We start from the raw sequence: 24438 nt of genomic DNA, 5'->3' as shown, positions 1-24438 counted from the left end.
CGGGATATAAATATTACGTTCTTTTTCTTGATAATTATACTAATTTTTTGTGGACTTTTCCTTTATTTCGCAAATCTCAAGTTTATGATGTGTTTGTGAATTTCAATACTTTTGTTAATACCCAATTTGAGCTTAATAAAAAATCTTTCCAATGTGATAACGGGGTGAATTTGACAATATGTTTCATCAATTTTGTACTAGTCGAGGCATTACTCTTCGTTTTTCTTATCCTTACACATCTTCTCAAAATGGCAAATCTGAACGCAAAATCCGCTCCATCAATAACATAATTCGTACTCTTTTGTGTCATGTTTCCCTTCCTCCGTCTTTTTGTCCTCACGCCTTAAACACGGCTACTTATCTCCTTAATATTCTCCCTTCTAAACTTCTTGGCAATCTCACTCCCACTAACTTTCTTTATCGTAAGTCTCCTACCTGTACTCATCTACGGGTTTTTGGGTGTTTATGTTTCCCTCTCTTTCCTTCTACTACTATCCACAAACTCCACCCACATTCTGCTCCATGTATCTTTTTAGGATACCCGTCTTCTCATAGAGGTTACAAGTGCTATGATCTCTCATCCCGTAAAATAATTATCTCTCGACATGTTCTATTTGATGAGGCCACTTTTCCTTTTTCTCAATCTCCTTCACCGTCTCCCCGCAACTACCAATTCTTAGATGATACTATTGCCATTCGTTTGCTCAAAACAGCCCAAAGACACTCCTCTACCCAGCCTTTGCCCCAAACTGGGCCTGCATCTACTCTAAGCCCAACAGCCACTACCCCTTCCTGCCCTACCTAGCCTATACCATCCACTGGGCCTGATCATTCGCTGGGCTCAACAGCAGCCCCCACCTCCCCCTGCCCGCCTATTCTCTCTACAGGGCCTCTTATTGCTTCCGGCCCAGCTACACTCCAGCCCACTTCTTCCTTCTCTTCCTCTTCTCCCTTTCACCCACCCACCTCTACTGGGCCTGCCTCACGTAGCCCAATCCATTACCAACCTCATTCTTCCTCTTCCTCTTCCAATCCCAACTCTCCATCCTCACCCAATCCCAAATACTACTCCCAAGCTTTATCTATTTCTTTTTCATCCTTACCCAAATCTCCCCTTCATGTCCTTCGTGACCTAAACTGGAAGTTAGCTATGCAAGAGGAATTTGATGCCTTAATTGAGAATCACACTTGGGATCTGGTACCTCGTCCTCCTAATGCTAATATCATTTGGTCTTTGTGGGTGTTTCATGTCAACACCAAGTCCGATGGTTCTTTTGAGCGCTATAAAGCGCGTCTTGTTGGTGATGGTAAATCTCAGAGGGAAGGCATTGACTATGATGAAAATTTTAGTCCGGTTGTGAAACCTGCCTCTATTTGCATTGTTTTAAGTATTGCCTTTTTCCGGTCTTGGTCTATTCATCAACTAGATGTTAAGAATGCTTTTCTTCATGGTCACTTGACTGAGACTGTTTACATGCATCAGCCTTTGGGTTTTCGTGATCCTGCTCGTCCTAATCATGTTTTTCTTCTTCGTAAATCTCTTTATGGTCTCAAACAGGCTCCTCGTGCTTGGTACCACCGGTTTGCCACTTTTGCGACTACTATTGGTTTTTCTAACAGCATCTCTGATAATTCTCTTTTTGTTTACTGTCATGGTTCTGATATTGCTTATCTACTCTTATATGTGGATGATATTATTCTTACGCCTTCTTTTGATTTACTCTGTGAGTCTCTTATGTCCAAACTTAGCTCTGAGTTTGCTTTGAAGGATTTGGGTCCACTTAATTACTTTTGGGTATTGCTGTTAATCGTACATCTACGGGCCTCTTTCTCTCTCAACAGCGGTATGCCTCTGAAATTCTTGAAAAGGCTGGCATGTCTCAATGTAAACCTGTTGCTACTCATGTTGTTACCTCCGGCAAACTTTGCGCTAATGCTGGTTCTTCTTGTGATGATCCTACATTGTATCGTAGTCTGGCTGGTGCTTTGTAGTATCTTACTTTCACCCGCCCAGATATTTCATATGTTGTTCAGCAGGCTTGCTTTTATATGCATGATCCTAGAATTGAACATATGGCGGCTATTCACCGTATTCTTCGCTATGTCAAAGGTACTATTCATTATGGTCTGCAATTGTATCGTTCTAATCTTTCGACTATTTTGTCCTATACCGATGCTGATTGGGGTGGTTGTCCTGACACTCGCCGCTGTACTTCTGGTTACTGTGTTTTTCTGGGTGATAATTTAATGTTTTGGTCCGCTAAACGACAACCTACTGTTTCCAAATCTAGTGTTGAGGCTGAATATCGAGATGTTGCTAATGCTGTTTCTGAAATTTGTTGGATTCGCAATTTACTTCTTGAGCTTCACTATCCTATTGCTACAGCTATTCTTGTCTATTGTGACAATGTTAGTGCCATCTATTTGGCTGGTTATCCAGTGCATCACCAGCGCACTAAACATATTGAGATCGACATTCACTTTGTTCGTGAAAAAGTTAAACGTGGTGATGTTCGGGTGCTACATGTTCCAACTCGTTATCAGATTGCTGACATTTTCACCAAACGTCTTCCTCAAGTATTATTTGATGATTTTCGTTCCAGTCTCAGCGTCTGTCAACCTTTCGATTCGACTGCGGGGGTGTGTTAGAATAATATCTTTTGATTACTAGAACATTTTGTATAATCAATATGATTGTGTAGAATATTAGGTAAATATTTAGTTTCCTAAAGTATAGATTGTATTATTGTATATATTATCATTACTCCTAATGAAAAAGGCAACCATTCAAACCAAATCAGTTTTTCATAAACTATAAAAAGTGAATATATTAAGATTGTAAGTGATCACTTTAACGTTATAAGTGATCAATTTAAAACAGAAAGTGTATATTGGGTCAGACCAACAGAAATTGTATCACCGTTAGGCCATCTCATTTAAGAATTAGTAATTACATTATATTTTTTTGTAATTTCAAGATAGCAATTTCATTAATTCCTACTAGTACTTTGTTTGTTGATTATTCCTCATGTCAATGGAAATTTCATTTGACGATTTCTCCTGGTAATAATCCAAATAAACATATCATAATCATATCATAAATAATAAAATATAACCAATAAAAATCCCACTTAACACGTCTAAATTATATGAAAAGAATCCTTTTGTTTAATCTTTCCCAACAATCAACATTAAAAAAATTAGCACTAGTAGTTAAGTAAACCATAGGATAGAACACTGAACACCCCAATTGTTACAACTACCCACGTTTTCTGCCTCAGTTAATAACAGTGACTTTCTTCTGTTCTCCTTTACAAAGAAAAACATCTCTGCATTAAAAATGTCATATTTTAGCAAATTATTTTTCTGTTTTTCACTCACTTTCTTCACTATTTTCTTCTTTTCATCCGCCAATGCTTTACCAGTTTTGGGTTCATCTTCTTTTAAAGGTTTATATACTTAAAAAAACCTATTTCCTAATTCACTTTCATTCTCTTTTTTTTGTACATATAGTAATAATATAATAATATTGTTTTTTTGTTGCAGGGATGAAAAAATGGGAAAATAATAATAGAAGAATTATAGCGGAAAAAACTGAAGGAAACTCTTCATTGATATTGGCAGCAAAGAACACATATAGAAGAGACCCATTTGATGATTTTAATCGTTACACTGGTGGTTGGAATATTACTAATCGTCATTATTGGGCTGTAAGTATATGGAGTATTAACTTACTTTTTGTTTTTCCTTGAGAATTTTCTTCATAATTTTTTAATTTTTTGTATACCGAATAATTTTGACTTTCATTTTGACAAATGATTATTACTCCCTCCCATCAATATTGTTGGTTATGTCTAAAATATTTCACACATGTGCAGAAAAATTTTAAACATGAATTTTCATAAATACAAAGAAGTTAAAATATATTTATATAAGATGTTCGATTTTTAATATTTATATTTTTATAGAGTATGTTTATTAATATTAAGACTAGAATTATTTTTGAAAATTATAAAAAAAAATCAGATTAAAATGATCGTATGTCAAACTGATGAATAGTATTTTTCTTAAATTTTATTATGTTTTTGAGTTGCAAAGTTGAGTGTTTAATTTAGTTATATGTTTTTGCATATTTTTCAAGTGTATTCACAATTTGCACCACATTTTTAAGATGAAATGTCATTAAATTTGTGTGCAGTTAACTCTTATTTTTACTACACATAAATAATTTAATGAGGTGAGGTATTTTAAAAGAATGTTGTGTAGTGTAGTATTTGTCTTGAATGTTTGTTGTGTCTTTATGAAGGTTTACCGGTTTATGGGACTTATTCTTGATGAATTTGAGGAGGTTTAGTCAGTGTTGACATTTTCGATATATTTTAATTATAACATCAATTTAATATTTTATGTAATTGGCTAATAGCTATGTAAGCGTTGTGCACGTTTCTTGTGGGTGGTAGTATATCATCTGTATAGCTGGCATTTTAATTTTGATTAAAATACAGGCTTGTTGGTGAAGTGAAACGTGTAAAGTTTCAAGTTTGAAACTTTCCTGGTGATCTTTCTATGTTCTTTCTTGACTTTGGCATTTTGCCATTTCTAATAAGTCTTTTTTATAGCGGTTTTTGGAGTGACGCCTTGATCGCATTTCTTGGGTTAAAATTAGCCCCTCAACTAAAATCCTGAACAAACATGGTTATTTTATGAAAATTTACCATGACTTGGGCCAAAAATGATGTGGCATGTGGCATGTGGCATATCGACGTAAAGGATCCAACACACTTTGAGGTTAATCAAAATGAAATACAAGGTTTATCATCATACTATGATCATATTTTAAAGGTTTTTTGCGTTTACCACAACCGAAATATAGGTCACATTAATCATTAAATGTTACGTCGTGACAATTCGTCACATGATCACCCATGGGCACACTTACGTAGTTACATCCATGGGGCACCCGTTCGTGCCCACAAACCCATAAGTAATGAGCGTTGACTTACATAGAACACTTGATGAGTTTCACTCTTTCTCAAAACCATATGATATTAGGAGGAATACTCACCAAGCATTATATGCAGTCCATAAACCAATATTTTAGCGATGTGGGATTTTCCTCACATGTGAAGTATTTTCTGTATAAAACCATTTGTATTGACCACAATATCCATTTTGTGACCGCAATCGTAACTGAAATTGTATTTTGAACTATGAGGTTAATTAAAGAATTCAAGGAGTGAAGCTTGTTTTAAGGTTAACCCTTGTAACTATCACAACCTGTTTAGTAATCGTTACTAAATGGTGGGTATGAGAATTATTTGTAGTGTAAATTTTCATGATATGTATTATGTCATTTTTATGGTAACGAAAGTTTGATCATTAATTTTTTCATAATTTTCCATTACCGCCTATACGACATTTTTTTTTACTAGTAATGCATTAAAATGAATTTTGTGAAGAAAATGAGATTTTTGAAAAAGAATAAGCATGATTATTAAATTTGTCAAGTTCCTATGCCTTCTCTATGTCCTTCCACTTCTAAGCTTATTCCTTTTCTATTTTATGTTGCACTGCAGTCTGTAGCTTTCACAGCAGCCCCGTTCTTCATCATTGCTGCAGTTTGGTTTGTGATTTTCGGGCTTACTTTGATCTGCGGTTGTCTATATTTCTGCTGTTGTAGAAAAGCTCCATATGGTTATTCTCGAGTCTGCTATGCTCTTTCACTCATCTTGCTCATACTTTTCACTGTTGCTGCTATGTAAGTGTGCTGTTTTTTCAGTCATCGGAAATTACAGCTCAATAATTCATCTTGCAAGTGCTATGCAATGTGGTTATTGTGGTTATTTACAATACATCTAATACATGAGAAATTTTGTGTCTTTTCTGACTGCAGAATCGGTTGCATATTTCTTTATGCCGGTCAGGCAAAGTTTCATGTTAGTACAACAAAAACATTGCGGTATGTAGTGGATCAGGCAGATTATACGGTTGAGAACCTTAACAATGTCTCACGGTATCTTGATGAGGCACAAAACATTGGTGTGGGACAGTTGAGGCTACCTGAAAATGTCCAGAATAAGATCAATGACGTTCAGACAAAGATGAATTCTGCTGCTAATACACTTGATGAGAAATCCCAGGAAAATTCCAGAAGGATTCGACGCGCCTTAGATTTCGTGTAAGTATGCATGATTAAATCCCAGCAATCATACTCTGCTTCTTATACTCTGTCCATTGAATTTGTTACATTAATCTCAAAAAATTTTACAGAAATAATGGTAATGTAGAAATCTCAATGTGTCGGAAGAGTACTAGGTTTGAAAAGAAAACTTACATTAACTGTAATTGCTTTAATTTTTTGATGAAGTTTTGTGGATTCTGATGAGTGCAAGTTAATGTAGGAGGATGACGCTGATTATCCTTGCAGCAGTAATGCTCTTCTTGGCATTTGTCGGATTTTGTGAGTTCAATGCCTTCTCCGTGGGAATTGCTTCATCTGATTCTTCTTGTTTTATTCTCCTCTAACAAATATTAATTTGCGGATGTAGTGCTGTCGATTTTTGGAGTACAATGTCTTGTGTACACGTATGTATTTCTTTTCTTTTAGATTTTTGGCGCTTCTTGTTCATTTTGCATTCATCTCCATTAGTCTTATGGCTGAACTGCGTTTCTTGTTTGATCTGCTGGGTTCCTTGTGTACAGAATGGTCATCGTGGGTTGGCTTTTGGTGACTTTAACATTTGTGTTATGCGGAGTTTTTCTGGTCCTCCATAAGTAAGTCTTTCTGACTTGTTCCTTGTGTAGTTACTGGGAATGCATTGCATTACAATGTTGTGTTTTCTACTTGTTAACTTAAGAATTAAGGACTCTCAGTTTGAGCTTGCAGTGTGTCTTCTATGCTTTTTTTTCTTCATGCTAGTGTCTTTAGTTCAAAGGGGCCTAGATAGATATCTGACACGTTATAGGTTGTGAGCTATTAACCTAACACCACACTATTGCATCACCTTATAGGTTGGTTAGAACTTAGAGAGGTCAGATTTATACAACCTTACCCTTGTGCTATAATAAAGAGATTGTTGGCTATTAGCCTAGCACCACACGTTCTCTGTTTGGGTTTGTAGTTTCATCCTTCTTGGTACATGATTCTTTACCACTTACATGATGCTTATTATTAACTCTTTGCATATGCAAAAGCATTAAGATAACACAAGGCTAAGATGTAGCTTTCAGGGTTATGAACTTTTAAACTTTTTTTTTCTTCTAAGCATTACACTAAGTGGGCTCTAACATATAATTTATGAATCGCACTTTATGTAACGAGTTCCCCACACACCACCCCCCTTAAACTATTAAAATGTAAAAAGATGTTAATTGAGTTTTAATCTAATGTACTTATTCAACCTGGCCATGTAGGCTCAGATCTAAATTCCCTTGTTAGTGTTATAGTAACTTCAAATTTTGACTTGGTATTTTTGCTATGATAAAATCAGTGTGGTTGCGGACACTTGTATCTCCATGAACCAATGGGTCCAAAACCCTACAGCACATACAGCCTTGGATGACATCTTGCCTTGTGTAGACAATACAACAGCTCAAGAAACAGTGTTAAGATCAAAAGAAGTAACTTATCAACTAGTCGACATGGTCAATTTGGTTCTTGCAAATATTGCCAACACTAATGTACCACCAAACACTCCACCGCCATTGTACTTCAATCAATCAGGTCCATTGGTGCCTAATCTTTGCAACCCATTCTACTCAAATTTTACTGATCGTAGATGTGTATCCGGTGAAGTTGACTTCGACAATGCAACACAGGTACCACCAGTTATATAATAAAGGAAAATTCCACGTGGTAACCCCGAAGTTTTGGGTTTTCCACGTGGTAACCAAAACTTTTAAAAAATCCACAGGGTAACCCTGAGGTTTACCAAATTGTTTCACCGTGACCTTTTCGCACATAAAAACGTTTGCAAACATTAATTTTGAAATTTTAACGTTGTTGTACACCTACTTATGCGACTCGCCATTTCAAATGCAATCAGTTTCAACCTTTTCCCGCAAAACATAAACCCCAACTCTACCGTCTTTCATCCAAATTATATTTTTTCCGCCAAATCCAAAGATGGTAGAGTTAGAATTTATATTTTGGAGGAAAAGGTTGAAACTGATGACCTTTGAAATGGTGAGTTGCATAAATAGGCGTACAACAGCCTTAAAACTTCGTAATTAACGTTTGCTAACGTTCTTATGTGCAAAAAGGTCACGGTGGAACAATTTAGTTAACATTAGGATTACCGCGTGGATTTTTTTAAAAGTTTTGGTTATCATGTGGAAAACCCAAAATCTCGGGTTACCACATGGAATTTCCCTATAATAAATTGCCAATCACCTGATATGATGTTTTGTCCTTTTGCACATAATCAATTCATTTCTTGGTTTTCTTAGCTTAGCAATGTGTGATATGATTAGGAATAGTTTACATCTAAAGTACAAATGCTGGTAAAATAGGCAAAAAAAAAAAAAGATTTTGTTTGTGATAAAATGTACGAGAAAATGTGTTTAGGACTTTATACTATCTGTCTTAATTTATGCTGAAAATACACCTATAATTAATTTAAGGAAAAGAATGAAAATAAAATAATTACATGATATTTGCCTAAAACTAATTATACTACACTCCCTCGTTAAGTTGATTGTAGAGTCTCCAACACCCCCACTTGCACAATGCATCTTCAAAGGCTTCTAATCCAATGTCTTTTGTGAGAATACCACAAGCTGGTCTTTTGACCTCACAAACAAAAGACTAATGCTATAGCTTTCAAGTTTTTTCTTTATGAAGTGTCGATTAATCATCACATGTTTCGTCCTATCATGTTGCACGAGATCTTCTGATATGCTAATGGTTGCTTTGTTTGTCCTATGAATTCAGCTTCAATACTAGATAAGGCAATTACTTTATGTTTCTTACTCTTCCATGTAAAAAGAATTCCATGTACTAAGGTAAAGTACCTAGTATTGTTTTTTTTACCATCTTAATGCCTTGCCTAATTTACATATGTGTAGGCAAGGAGATCTTAGAACTTATGTTTCTCAAAAATTATGTCTTTGCTACTAATCCTTATTTGATATCTCAAAATTCTTATCACTATCTCCATGTGTTTCACTTGTTGAAGATGCATAAAACTACTAACTATCCCAACGACATATGCCATGTCTAGTCTAGTATGAGAAAAATAGATAAGTTTGTCTATAATTTTTTGGTATCATACTCTATTTTCTAATGGCACACCTATAAAAATTTTGAAGCACATGATTGGCCACAATAGGTGTCTCAACAGGCTTATAGTCAAGAATATCAGCATCACCAAGGAGATTCAAGATGTATTCCTCTGACAGATAAAGATTCCCCGTCTTCACCTTAGGAAATATTTAAAATTTTTGAGGTCTTTCATCTCGAACTTAAGAGGCGATTTCTTCTTAGGTCATTAGTTCCTTATGCATCATTTCCCGTAATGTTAATGTCATTGACATAGATTTTCAGATAAGTAATTTGATATCCCTTCTTTTTCAATTATAGCGTGTGATATGAGTTGCTTCGACTGTAACCAAACTTCTTTATAGTTTAACTTCTTTATAGTTGTAGTGAACCTTCCGCACCAGGCCTTAGGAGACTGTTTGAAGCCATATTGAGCTTTCCTGAGTTTTCATCCTTTCATTTCTTAAAATCTTCGGAGAAACCCAGTAGTGCCTCCATGTATATCTCTTCCTTTATTTCCCAATCAAGAAAGGCATTTTTGACATCGAATTGATGTAGAGGCCATTCCTTGTTAGCAGCATTAAAGAACAAGAATTGTATCTTATCAATTTTTGCCACCGGTGAGAAAGTCTCTGAGTGGTAAACTCTATATGTCTGGGGGTACCTCTTTGCTACAAGACGAGCTTTATGTCTTTCGATTGTTCTATCAGCTTGATATTTGATTGAGAACACCCATCAAACTGTCTCATTTCTCTTTGGTAGGCTACACTTCCTCTATGTTTTATTTTTCCAGAGTGCTAAGTTTTCGTCTTAGATGGCTTTCTTCCATTTCTCATCTTTCAAGGATTCTTTAAATGTGTTAGAAATTTAGGTTGAATACAAGTTAGTATTGAATGTTATTTTCGTTTGGGGCATATTCCTTCTTTTGGTTTGCTGACAAAATACTTTGATCTTTGAGGTTCATATTCAGTATCATACCGCTTTGGAGAAATCCTTCTTGTGCTTCGGGGAGGTAATTAATATATCTCTATAACGTTTGAAGAGATACTGACACCTTTAGGATTAGATTGGAAATCTAGATCACAAATTTGTACTTGCTGAAGTAAGGGTTATTAAAAGTAGTGATATTCTCAAACTGATCAAGAGTAAATATTTCTTCAGCCATTTCCCAAGTAGGATCCTCAAACAGATCAAGAGAGTGTAGTGGTTAATTCTTTTGTACTTTTGGAGAAAAATCAACAATATCCTTTTCTCGAGTTGGATCCTCAGAAAGATCAAGAGAGGGTGGTGCTTGATTCTTTTGTTCTTCATGGTTGATTGTCTCAGTGATATTACCTACTTGCCTTGTAGGATCAGTTGTCAGAACGGGATATAATAGCCAACCTAGAGCGTCTATGACACTCTCCTTCTAACATCTAAGGTGGTGAAGTAGTATTTGGTCTTAACAAAGTTACAACCCATCGGGATGTAAGTCTTTTAGTTAACTGGATCAAAACAACGATAATACTTTTGATTAACCTCATTGTCCACAAAGACACACTTAACATAACTGGGTTCCAACTTATTTCCACTCTGTTAGAGCAGATGAATATAGCCACATTTAACGTTGAATTAGAGGGAGTTTTCATTTTGAATATTGGAATGTTTTTTGTTATCAAAAACAAAATTTCACTGCTTTTTCATTAACGAGCTTTTCAATTCTATTCTAATTCCCTAATGGTATTAATGGCTCTCACTAATATTTAGGTGGGAGGGTTAGATATATTCAATTCTATCTTTAATAATGATGACGAAAAAAATTACGGTTTACCTATGGTAAAAAACATCATCTATACAATAATATTTTCCGTTTAAAATGAATTTTGTTCAGAAAAATGTAAATTTTCAACGTGTGATTTTTTCTATTGTGGTTTAACTTAAATGCTTCGTAGAGAATGTTTATGAATGTACAATAAAGTTTTCCATTTTGATTTCCAATTAAATTCTCCTTGGGTATAAAATGTAGGTATGGAAGAGTTATACGTGTCAGACTAGAAAAGCTAACAGAAACGAGATATGTACTACGACAGGACGGCTAACACCCACATTATACAACCAAATGAATTCTGCTGAGTCAGTGGGATTTGCTTTGTATCATTACACACCATTTTTGGTAGACCTCCAAGACTGCACTTTTGTGCGAACCACATTCAATGACTTCAGTGTGAACTACTGCCCTGGACTGAGAAAATACACCCAGTGGATCTATGTTGGTCTAGTTTTGGTCTCGGCTGCTGTCATGTTTTCCTTGATTTTCTGGGTCATCTATGCTCGGGAACGAAGGCACCGTGTTTATACCAAGGAATATGATTTAGCCTATCACTAAAGCATGCATGAAGTACGTGTATTCTGATCAGGACATAATTCAGTTCAATGATGTTCATTCTTTTGTGTATACACAACTATAAAAGTAGTGTGCAAGATAGTGATAGTTCTATGTGCATTATTGGCATTCATATATTGAATCTAGATTAAAATATATGTGAACTTGATGTAAAAAGGTTAATTATTTTATGTATTACTGTAATTAGGTACTGTATGAGGCTGTGCATTGAGACAAGAAATGAATAAAAATGACATTTAACTTTATAAATTAGCTCCAAATTCTCCAAATTCCAAATGTGTGTGTGGTCTGGTAATTAGTCTTCATCTTGAAGACAATAAATACATTTTTGCTTATTTATGGTATGGAAAATGGAAAAGCATCAACATAAGGTATTCAACAAAAACTTTTTTTTTTTTACACTCCCAATATCCCACATAAGGCAGGTACAGATGGGGTTTTCTTTTTCCTGAAAGATGCGGACAAATCATACCCGTTCCCTTAAAAAGAGAGTAAAGAGATATGCGCGCATTCAAGAAACCCCCCAATAAATACCTGCACCCAATAAAGATCCAACCCCAAACCTTCTGCTGCAGATGCAGGTGCTCTATTCAACAAAAACTCATGAAAATAAATGTTTTACCTAAAACATTTCAACATTTGTCTTCAAGATGAAGACTAAATACCACAAATCTTTAACATGTATTAATTTTCTTTACCAGGAGTTGTTTATATACTTTGTGATATTATTTGTCCTTCGGAGTATGCATTTTAGGTTGAGCATCTCTTATTTGAAGGTTCATAAAATTTGTGATAATTTTGGATCTTGAAATCGTTTATAATATCATAATTCTAATAACCGTGCTTGATAAAAATACTTTCCATGAAGTAAAGTTTATAAGAGAATTATATAGTCATCTTGCAAAAATAATCTTTCCCCTTGGTATGACAAATGAGTGATCGAAGTATAATATATATATATATATATATATATATATATATATATATATATATATATATATATATATATATATGTATATATATATATATATGTATATATATATATATGTATATATATATATATATGTATATATATATATATATATATATATATATATATATATATATATATATATATATATATATATATGTATATATATATATATATATATGTATACATATATATATATATATATATATGTATATATATATATATATACATATATATATATATATATACATATATATATATATATATACATATATATATATATATACATATATATATATATATATATATATATATATATATATATATATATATATATATATATATATATACATATATATATATATATACATATATATATATATATACATATATATATATACATATATATATATATATATATATATATATATATATACATATATATATATATATACATATATATATATATATATATATATATATATATATATATATATATATATATATATATATATAATAGGGTCGCGTTCAGGTGCAAACCACGGTTCTATGCGATTCGTGAGAATTAAAAAATATGTTACCTTTTTACAGAAAACGTGCTACTTTTCCATAAGAACTGTGCTACTTTTGTTTTTAAAAAAATCTGGTACTTTTTACCAAAAACAGTAACTGTCAGAAAAAAAAATACAAATCCAAAGTAACACGTTTTTCTGAAAAAATTAACACCTTTTTATATTAAAAGTACCACCTTTTTATGGTTCTCACGGTTCTCATATAAAGATGGTTTTCATTTGAACTTCTCCCTATATATATATATATATATATATATATATATATATATATATATATATATATATATATATATATATATATATATATATATATATATATATATATATATATATATATATATATATATATATATATATATATGATTGAAATAAGAAGCACTCTAGAATATAAAGATTCAAACTGTATCCCTACAACATTCAAGAACAATGGTAGAAGTGACAAGTGTAAAGAAACAATTCACTTCTATGAACTAGGATGAAAAAACAACAAAAAAATAATGCAATAAACAAAGACACAAAGATTTTCGAGATTCACCCAATGTAAACTACGTCCTCGGTGGTGGGTAGCTAAAAGACCCATTACAAAACAGACCCGCAACAGCTTCTCGTAGAAAACAAAACAGGGGCTGATCCTGTAGGTTGCTTGACTTACTCGAGCAAAACAAGAACAGGTCGAGCGGTGCTAAGGTTGGTCGAGAAGAAAGGGCAGCAAGCTTCTGATCTTCACGTACTTGCTACTGACTTTCATTCACTAATTTGGAGCCTCCTTATGCCTACTCAGGCATATCATGGCACATAACTTACACACACACTAACCACGCATTTACTATCATCCCGATCACATCTCTTGACACTCCATGGTGCAATTAAAGCACACTAACTCTAACAATCTCCACCTTGACTTGAGTTCACCCAAGTCATACTTCCTTCTAAACACTCCATCTAACAGACTACTAAACAATTAAACAACTAACACACCACATAAATGCCCCCTAGGAGCTTCACCTCAAGCAAGGTTCCAACCCAACCAAGTCCACACGTAAAGTGAACTTGTTGGTGGGCAAAGGCTTCGACATCATGTTAGCCAGATTTTCATTTGTTCTTATCTTCACTAAGGCCACTCTCTTGAGCTCAACTTCATCTCGAATGAAGTTGTATTTAATGTCGATGTGCTTGGTTCTTCGGTGAAAGGTGTTTTGATTTCTTGCTAAGTGAATGCATGACACTTTCGGTATCATAATGTACACGCACCAAGCTCATCTCAGGACACCTCTCACCAATCAAACCCTTAAGCCACTTTGCCTCTTTGAATAATTTGACAATAGCTATATACTCTGCTTCAGTATTAGACATGATGATCACATAAGTTAAGGATAATTGAGTGAGACAGAGGTAGTAATAATTTTAACATCTATAACCCAGGAGAAATAGTAAATGAAACAATAATATATAAAGATAAAAGTTAACAACTCTTGATGCATAACTTCTACGACAATATAGAGATTGCAAAGTACTATCGACTTTGAGATTGTATCGAATAAGATAACTCTAATTAGTACCCCATTTAGTACACTTAGATCTAGATAAATGGTGTACTAGCACCGGGAAAAACAATTAATGAAGAAACAAATACTTTTTTTTATTTTCTCTTTCAACCAATTAATTCTATCTGATTACCAGGCGTATTTATAAAGGTCAAAACCTTAATTGAAAATTTATTTTCAAATACACTATAATGTTTGACTATTAAGGGCAATTGAATACTTTAATTTTATTAAGGTTCTTTTTATCTATTTTGTATACTTTAACTTTAATATTGAGTACTTTCAAATATTTAACTCTATATGGTCTAATCTTATTAATTAGTCCAAAAATGTACGTTAATCTCTAGCAAGCAATATTAACGTATATATCCATATTAATCCTACATATATTTGATATATATTGTTAGATTGTCGCTAGACATAATCCTTACAAACTAGCTTGCTAATGAATTAGTTCATATTTTATACCACATATACATATTGTATGTGAAACTTTTCCCCCAATGGAATTATCACCAAGCTCGAATATCATGTTGCAAAAGTTATAAGCTAAACATTAACATAAGCATTTTGCTTTATCTTAAGTTCCTTATAAAAAGCTTGCAACTGAATCAGTAAATTACTTTATATTTTATAACACTTGTACATAATGTATGTAAACCTTTTTCCCTAATATAAGGGAATTATCACCAAGCCCCAATATCAGGTTACAGATCATCTTAGCTTAAAAGTTATAAGCTAAACACTAACATAAACATTTAAATTTTATAAAAGTAATTCTAGACCATACTTGACAAGGTCTCGTACAAAATTTTAAAAAATAAATAAAAATTTTAAAAAAAATCCAAAACAAAATTACATAGATCCTTGAGTTTATTGAGTATTTAGAGCATGTAGGACATATCCAAAGGCTTAAGACATGTACTAAGACATATACTAAGCAAACATGTAACAACGGAGCCAAAACACCCCGCTCGACCAAGGTGCTCGTTTGAGCAAAAGGGTACCCGTTCAAGCACTTCCATGCTCGATCGAGCAGACCTGCTGTGTGCTAACAGTTTGTTTTCAAAGCTTTTGTTTGTTAGTCTGAGCATTTGCTCGTTTGAGCACTTAAGGTGCTCGTTCGAACACTTGAGAATTTTCGCGTTAGAAAGTTTCTGGAGAGTATTTTAGCTTATGCTCGTTCGAGCACTTTGAAACAGAACATCAGTTCATAATACGAAACTTTGTTTCATGGAGTAATGTGTTGTTGTGAAAAAATATTTTACGTTATAAATAACTGAAAATCATCAGTTATCATTGATGTATGGTCGATACACACCCCATAAAATCAGCCGATTATGGAACTTAATAAGAAGGTAGCAGGCAATACTTGTTTATTGGTATACATGATCTTGAATCCAAGATTTAAAACATATCAACCAAACACATATTTTTAGTTAACCAATTCAATTGATGGCAGGACTCAAATATGATATATAATAAGGTCAAAGGGAAAAGAGACACCAATTGGCATTCAGTGAGTGACTACTACAGCATGTCAAAACCAAAAAAGTGGCTAATCTAAGTTCCATTAACAGAAGTCTTCATAGAGAATGCAAGGTCAAAGATGAAGAATCACTTCACAGCCTGAGCAACAAATTAAGATTCAATTCCATAATTTCTAAAGCTGGAGCAGGCAAGCTGACATAAATAGTGGAACGGCAGACATTAAGCTTACTTAATAAGTCAACAACACCATCTATAAAAGTTAGGAGTAGACAAGCTGGATATATGTAACTAAAGCATCATCTATAAATGTGAGGTAAAAGCCTACAACACCATCAAATACATAATTTCTAAAATCTACCACATCCTAATCGAGGTCGTGTTCCGCTTAGTCCATAGGGAATTAACTGAATGTCCGATTCTAATTATAATAAAATTTGTAGAGGTAGAATCATAACACGATTTAATTTTTATTAATTTTTATTACTTTTTCTTACGATTTAACGATCTATCATCATAATTTCTGAAAAATAAATTTCTTCATCGGAATGAAGATTTAAATTAATTATTAAATATTTTCTATTTCATTCTTAAAAATGACGTGAATGAAACTTTAATTATTAAACTTAAACTTTTAAGATGAATAATTATGACTAGATGGCAAATTTAAGTTTATTGTAGAATCTCTATTCTACAAGTTTAAACGATTCCAAGTAAAATCTCGATTTTAACAACTTTGTTTGCACCTACTTCTTTGTCTAATCAAAATCTCATATTTAGATAATAAACAACCAAAAACAAAATCAAAACAAGAGCTAATGAGGCTCAGTTGCTGGTCAATAATTGATGAATGCAAGTTGCTCATCAGTAACCTAAAACAAACATGACTGTCCACGCCAAAGTGGTTTTGCTACGATCCCTTTGTTTCTACAACAAAAGATGTATTGAAAATTTTGAACATATTTATATAACCTAAATAAAAGAAGGAAAATTTCAATCCAACACAAATAGTCTTTAGATTGAGAATTATTTACCTCAATTAGAAGTAAAACAGTAACGCCACTTAAATGTATCCAAATAATATCTCTGTCATGGTATTGTTTACTCAATTATTTTATTTATTTATTAATTAGCATCATGTTACTAAAATGCCCTTTGATCTTTCCGGATTGACTTTGACTTTTGGTCAATGGGCTTTCTGCTGGACTTCTCGTCTTCCTTGGAGGGCCCATGGGCTTTTTACCTTCAGAATACTTAACTTCCCTGTCATCTATCTTCTTTGGCCATCCTCCTTTTAAGGAGAATAACTGCCCACCACCTTCCACTCTTCAATCATGCTTGGCTCTCCTTGTTTCAGGCTTGATAACTGCCCATCTCTCCCACTACTCCCATGATAGTTTATTCCCTCTGAGATACAACTTCCCTTCCTGACCATTATAAATAGGGATAGCTACTAAACAGGATGGCATCATCGGAAATAGCTTTTTAAGTATTCTCGATTACATTATTTCCTTAGCCTTCCCGAGCCCTAGCATAAACCTTAGCAATCTCAATCACACTCTTCTTGCATTCATTCTACAATCTGTCGTTCATTAATTTCCGATCTACGTTCTAACTTGAGCGTAGGAGGGGTTTTCCGGGAGATCACCCCCCGGACAAGGCTAACGTGTTGTGTTGCAGGAATTCAGGTCGCTTCCTCTCATAAGTCGCTTCTCTTGATCACACTTCTACTTATCTCCAGGTATTTCAAGTGTATCCCACTTCCTCGTTTCATCACCGAAACAGTTTGGCGCCGTCTGTGGGGAAAGATACAAGAAGTCATGGCTCCCAAGAAGAACCCGACTCAAATCGCCACCGTGCATAGCACAGATACAGACACTTCAGCGGGTCACGCTAATAATCAAGCCGTGACTCGCCGTGATCTGGACATGCTAGCGCGAAATCTCACGGCCGCGTTCTCTGAACAACTCCGCGCCGTCATAAACAATACCCCTACTCAACAACGAGTACTGGAAGACATGGCGAACCAAATAAAGAACTTAGAGGAACGAATCGAGCCCCGTCAAGAGATACCAAAATCCCATGAATCTCAAGATGGGAACTCGAGGACTTCCCATTCCAGTAGACGCAATAAAAATAGGCGGGAAAGGTCCAGAACTTACCCACACCATAGCAAGACAGATACACGAGATGGCGAATCCAAAACCGCCACTCCAGAAGCCCGAACCTTCCTAGAGAGCAAAAAACGAAAGACGTCTGAGAGCGTCCAATCCCTGGTAGATAAAAGAAGGGAGGAAAGGAAGAAGGCGCAACTCGCGGGGTCTAGCCGTCCCCTCACTCCCACCTCCATACCGCGGAATGAGGCCGACAAGAGTGTCCTTCCTGAAGAGCCCATATCATTAGTCTCTCCCCTGGCCATGGAGATACTGAATACTCCCAATCCCGGGAAAATAAAGGTACCAAACATGGCTGCTTTCGATGGCACGTCATGCCCGCAGGAGCACCTGACGGCATATAAGAATCTTATGTTGTTGTACACCACCAACTCATCGTTATGGTGTAAGTTCTTTCCAACTACTCTTACAGGAGTAGCTTTGACGTGGTACACCTCCCTTCCCGGAGGAAGCATCCACAACTTTGCCCAACTAGAGGGCAAGTTCTTGGGCCACTTTATAGCCTCAAGAAGGCAGGAGAAATCAAACTTCCACCTGATTAGTGTCACTCAATTGGAAGGAGAGTCCATATCCTCATATCTTAAGAAGTTCCATGAGGCAGTGCTGGAAGTGACTGATTTGGAGGAGTCGGTTGCGCTAAACGCCCTAATCAACGGAATGAAGGCCCAACGGCTGAAGTTCCAGTTGGTTGAAAGTCAAGTAAAGACGTACGCAGAGGCCATGAAACAATGCCAAAGTTATGTCACGGCCTCAGAGATATGTCAAGCACATGATCCGAAAAAGCGAAAATTTGAGAAAAAAGATGTCGGGCTCTCCCATCAATCCTCACGAAACAGGGAGGAGCATTCTTCGAGGAGAGAGAAGAATTACATGCCGCGTCGTCCTACACCGCCATCTGATATGGGACCTCCACGAGCCCGACACGTGTATGTTACAGAAGGAGAAACTAGGACGCGGAATCTGGGAGATGGAGGAAACGACCCCATATTCAATCGAAACAGGAGGGACATTTTCTTCGCTGTTCGAGATCAATTGCCAGCTCCACCTCCTGTTACCACCCCCTCTGATAGGCGCAACTATAATCTGTGGTGTGATTACCACAAAGAGCACGGCCATACTCTGGCACAATGCCGCGAACTAAAGCGCATCTTGCATCAATTGGCTGACGAGGGAAAACTGTCCAGGTTCCTCAACAGGAGGGATTATGATGCTGGAAGAGAAGGGGAAAGGAGGCCATGGCAACAGAAACGCAGATCCCCCAAGAGGAACGAAGCCAGACGCGAAAGTTCCGACACTCAAGGAACTATCAACATGATTTTTGGGGGATACACTGAGGAATATCCCACTATCCGCGCTGCAAAAAACAGCGTCCACACTTTGCTGAAAGGACCTCCCATGGCCGCATCTAAGGGACCGGTCATGAAGTTCGATGCCACGACCTCCCAACCGCTGCAACAACCCCATACCGACCCTCTGGTGGTCACTCTTAAAATCGGGCAAATGAAAGTCAGACGGGTGCTGGTAGATACGAGAAGCACGGCTGATCTTATTACAATGGAGTGCTTGAGAAAGATGAAGTTCGAGGAAAAGCACTTACAACCCCTAGACAAACCACTGATTGGGTTTGGAGGGAGTCAGGTCATTCCGTTGGGCACGATCATTCTCCCCGTACGGGTAAGGGAGAGAAGTGAAAGCCGGACCATGCCCATACGGTTCACAGTGGTAGATCTCAACTTCCCCTACAATGCTATCATGGGGCTCCAACTCATTAATAAGATCAAGGCAGCAATCTTTCCCCATCAACTCTTGCTGCAATTCGAGACAGATAATGGACAAGTTGGCATTCTCAAGGGAGACCAGGTGACGGCTCGCCAATGCCTCGTCAACACCCTGAAGCGCGGGTCTTCCGAGACACCTGCAAAAAGAAAAAGGGAAGACAATGTCCCAGCTGTCATGAGCGTGTACAAGGAAAATCCCAGCACGCATGAAAGGCCTCGCCCCATAGAACGATACGAGGAAGTAGACATGTTCGAGGGGAAACAAATCAAGGTAGGGAAAGATCTTCCTAGCACGGTCAAACAGGACATAGTGGCCACCATTGCTGAGTTCCGCGACGTCTTTGCTTTTTGCACGGAAGAAATGCCTGGCATCCCTACCAGTGTCGCGTGTCATAAACTTGACATCAAACCAGGCTATAAACCCATAAAACAAAAGCTACGACATCAAGGAAGAGAGACTGAGGCCGCCAAGGAGGAAGTCGAGAAGTTGTTGAGAGCCGGATTTATTAAAGAATGCAAATACTCTGAGTGGCTATCCAACGTTGTCCTGGTGAAAAAACCGAATGGCAAGTGGAGGATGTGCGTCGACTTCACGGACCTGAATAAGGCGTGCCCTAAAGACGATTACCCACTTCCAAAGATAGATCATCTGGTGGATTCTACAGCAGGCCATGCATTATTAAGCTTCATGGATGCCAATGCCGGCTATCATCAGATTCCGTTGGCAATTGAAGACCAACCTCACACGGCCTTCATTACCAGCATGGGAGTCTATTGCTACAAGGTTATGCCCTTCGGATTAAAAAACGCGGGGGCAACTTATCAAAGGATGGTCAACAAGGTCTTCCAATCTCAGATTGGACGGAATTTAGAAGTATATGTAGATGACATGATCACAAAAAGCAAACAAGCAAGTCAGCACGCCGCAGACTTACGAGAGACGTTCCTTACCCTTCGAAAGCACCAAATGAAACTCAATCCTGACAAGTGTGTGTTTGGAGTTACCGGAGGAAAGTGCCTCGGCTTCCTGGTAGACGAGCGAGGCATTGAAGCAAATCCTGATAAGATCCGGGCTATACAGAACATGAGATCCCCCACCTCAGTAAAAGAAGTACAAAAGCTCACGGGGTGCGTGGCTGCTCTTGGAAGATTCCTTTCCAAGTCCGCGGATAAATGTTCACCCTTCTTTAATACAATAAAACAACAGAAGTTCGAGTGGACAGCAGAAGCAGAAGAGTCCTTCCGCCAACTTAAAGAGCACCTGTCCACCTTGCCAAAACTAGTTTTGCCCATCAAAGGGGAGAAGCTAGTCCTATATGTCTCTGTCTCCGAATATTCGTTATCCGGAGTACTGGTTGCGGAAAGGGAAAAGAAACAGCTTCCTATATACTATGTAAGTCATGCATTCCGTGGCTCGGAGGGAAACTACGGTGAAGTCGAAAAAGTCATATTCGCAATCGTCATGGCAAGCAGGAAATTGAAGCCCTACTTTCAATCCCACCAGGTCATCGTTCGGACTGATCAACCTTTGAAAAAGATTCTGGAAGGGAAAAACAAGTCAAGCCGCGTCACAGATTGGGCAAACCAGCTAGCGGATTTCGGCATCGAATATGAGCCTCGAACAGTAATCAAAGCCCAAGCTCTGGCTGACTTCATTGCTGAAAGCACTCTCCCCTATCATCCTGAACCCAATCAGGAATGGAAATTGTATGTAGATGGGTCCTCAACACAATCAGCAAGTGGGGCTGGACTCCTCATTGTGTCTTCCGCCGGGGTCCGTATGGAAAGGGCGGTCAGGTTCGAGTTCGCAGCATCCAACAACGAGGCCGAGTATGAAGCATTATTGATGGGACTGAGAATTTGCTACGAAGCGGGAGCCAAAAAATTGTCCGCCTTCTCTGACTCCCAATTGATTGTTGGACAAGTGAACGGGGAATTCGAAGCTAAAGATGATAGCATGAAAATGTACCTGCAGCAAGTAAAGGAATTTGTTCAAAAATTCGACAAGTTCACGTTGGAGCACATTCCAAGATCCCAGAATGCCCAGGCTGATTCCCTAGCGAAGCTTGCCAGCTCAGCAGAAACATCCGCGGCTCGAGACATTATCTGGGAAGTGCTTCCTAACCCCAGCATCAACTTCATGGTCGATACCATCGACAGATCAGAAACATGGATGGAGCCATACATCGAATATTTGCGGAATCAGACGCTTCCCCAAGATGAAAGTCAGGCCAAAATGCTCCGGAAGAAAGCCAGATGGTTCGAACTCCACGAAGGAACGCTCTACAAGAAGTCATATACACACCCCCTCCTGAAATGCGTATCCCCTGAAGAAGGAAACTATATCCTCCGCGAAATACACGAAGGTGGATGCGGTATACACCAAGGAGTACGAACTGTCATTGGGAAAGTCCTTAGAAGTGGATATTATTGGCCCTCACTCCGAGAAGACGCGGAGTATTTGATCAAAAGATGTCCTGAATGTCAGTACCGCTCAAAGATAGGAAGGAAGCCATCTAATTATTTGACCGCCATGCAAGCCGTCCTGCCTTTCGACAAGTGGGGCATGGACCTCCTTGGCCCCTTCCCTCCGGCAAAAGGGCAACGCAAATTCATCATTGTGGCCATTGATTATTTCACAAAATATGTAGAAGCGGAAGCCCTTAGCTCAATCACGGACAAACAAGTCTGTCAGTTTATATGACGGAATATCATCACAAGGTACGGCATCCCCCGGGTGATCATTACAGATAATGGAAGGCAGTTCGTCAGCAAGAACACCATTGAGTACTGCGACAAGTTTAACATCCAAATCAGATTCAGTTCAGTGTCCAGGCCGCAAACTAATGGTCAAGTAGAGTCCGCGAACAAAGAGATCCTGAATGGCATTAAGAAGAAGATAGAGGGGGTCAAAGGTAATTGGGATGAAGAACTACCAGGCATCTTATGGGCAAGTCGAACAACCATCAAAGACGCAACGGGGCATACACCTTTCTCTTTAGTATACGGATCTGAAGCCGTGCTCCCAGTTGAAATAGGCGTACCCTCTACAAGGGTCACCTACTACTCACACGACGAAAATGAGGAAGGAAAAAGAGCAAACTTAGATCTGCTGCCAGAGACAAGAGGAAACGCAATGCTGAGATCAATAGCACAAAAACAAAAGATGATCCGTAGCTTCAATCGCCACGTCAAAACCAGACGCATTTAAATTGGTGATTTGGTCCTCCGAAAAATAGAAGCTACGGGAAAGATTGTGGAGAAAGGAAAGTTAGGGGCCAACTGGGACGGACCTTTCAAAGTCACCCACGTCATCAAACCAGGAACTTTCGAACTAGAAGACATGAAAGGGAAAAAACTACCCCGACCATGGAATGGAGACCATTTGAAAAAATTCTTCATTTAATAAAATTTGCAAGGGGCAATCGGTAAGCATCAGCATAAACAGCCTCATCAGTGACAGACTCATCAGTACCAATCCGCGACTACAGTCATTCCGCAACATAGTTGCGTTGTAATTCAAAATTACTTCAATCATCGCTTGTATCCTTATCAATCATTAATAAATTGGTAAAATTCTTTTGCAAATCTTATTAAATCAGTAAGTCGGACCCCATGAGAGGGGTCCCATTATCAAATTATTCTGTCACTAACGAACTTGTGATACCTATAAGTCGGACCCTTAGGATAGGGTTCCAAGACCAAAAATCACTTGAAGTATTTGACATCCGTTCGTAGCATCGATAAGTCGGACCCCCAGTTTGGGGTCCCTAGAGTTCAAAATATTCTAAGTTTTTCACAATGATGTTTCCCAACCGGGACATCGATAAGTCGGACCCCCAGTTTGAGGTCCCTAAAGTTCAAAATATTCTAAATGATGTTTCCCAACCGGGACATCGATAAGTCGGACCCCCAGTTTGGGGTCCCTGAGTTCAAAAAATCCCAAGTCTCCCACTAAGATACCCCCCAACCGGGACATCGACAAGTCGGCCCCCCTTACTGGGGTCTAAGGGCTGAAAATATTCTAAGTACAAATCTCCTTGATGTCGCCTGCGCGTGACATCGACAAATCACGCCCTCTGCTAATACGATTAAGCAATATTCCGCGGCCTCAGACGAGAGAAGCCACGGCTCAACGAACAAAAGCATGGATACCACGAATAAACTCCATAATCAGGAATATATATACATCAAAATATTCAAAATACAGAGTTGAATGTTTGCAAAAATCAAATTACAAAATTGCAAGACTATACATCTTCCAAAAAAG

The 24438-nt window shown here is 37.2% G+C and overlaps 1 protein-coding gene across 1 annotated transcript; it reads left to right on the top strand.

The window, feature by feature from the left end:
* Positions 1-3199: 3199 nt before the first annotated feature.
* On the top strand, positions 3200-11877 carry LOC130828231 (uncharacterized). The gene is made up of 9 exons (XM_057694087.1): positions 3200-3449; positions 3547-3710; positions 5577-5758; positions 5894-6178; positions 6402-6460; positions 6549-6585; positions 6703-6774; positions 7491-7818; positions 11265-11877. The coding sequence occupies exons 1-9, from the start codon at positions 3341-3343 to the stop codon at positions 11622-11624; spliced, it is 1596 nt and encodes a 531-aa protein (XP_057550070.1). The 5' UTR covers positions 3200-3340; the 3' UTR covers positions 11625-11877.
* Positions 11878-24438: the final 12561 nt, after the last annotated feature.

The sequence above is a fragment of the Amaranthus tricolor genome, chromosome 12, assembly GCF_026212465.1.
Source record: "Amaranthus tricolor cultivar Red isolate AtriRed21 chromosome 12, ASM2621246v1, whole genome shotgun sequence".
Taxonomy (NCBI): Eukaryota; Viridiplantae; Streptophyta; class Magnoliopsida; order Caryophyllales; family Amaranthaceae; genus Amaranthus; species Amaranthus tricolor.
This window is presented reverse-complemented; position numbering and strand designations above follow the sequence as displayed.

Excerpts from the sequence above, each read along its gene's own strand:
- LOC130828231 (XM_057694087.1), top strand. The coding sequence starts at position 3,341 with ATGTCATATTTTAGCAAATTATTTTTCTGTTTTTCACTCACTTTCTTC. Across the intron at positions 3,450-3,546 it reads GGGTTCATCTTCTTTTAAAG|GGATGAAAAAATGGGAAAAT; the intron begins GTTTATATACTT and ends TTTTTGTTGCAG. Across the intron at positions 5,759-5,893 it reads CTTTTCACTGTTGCTGCTAT|AATCGGTTGCATATTTCTTT; the intron begins GTAAGTGTGCTG and ends TTCTGACTGCAG.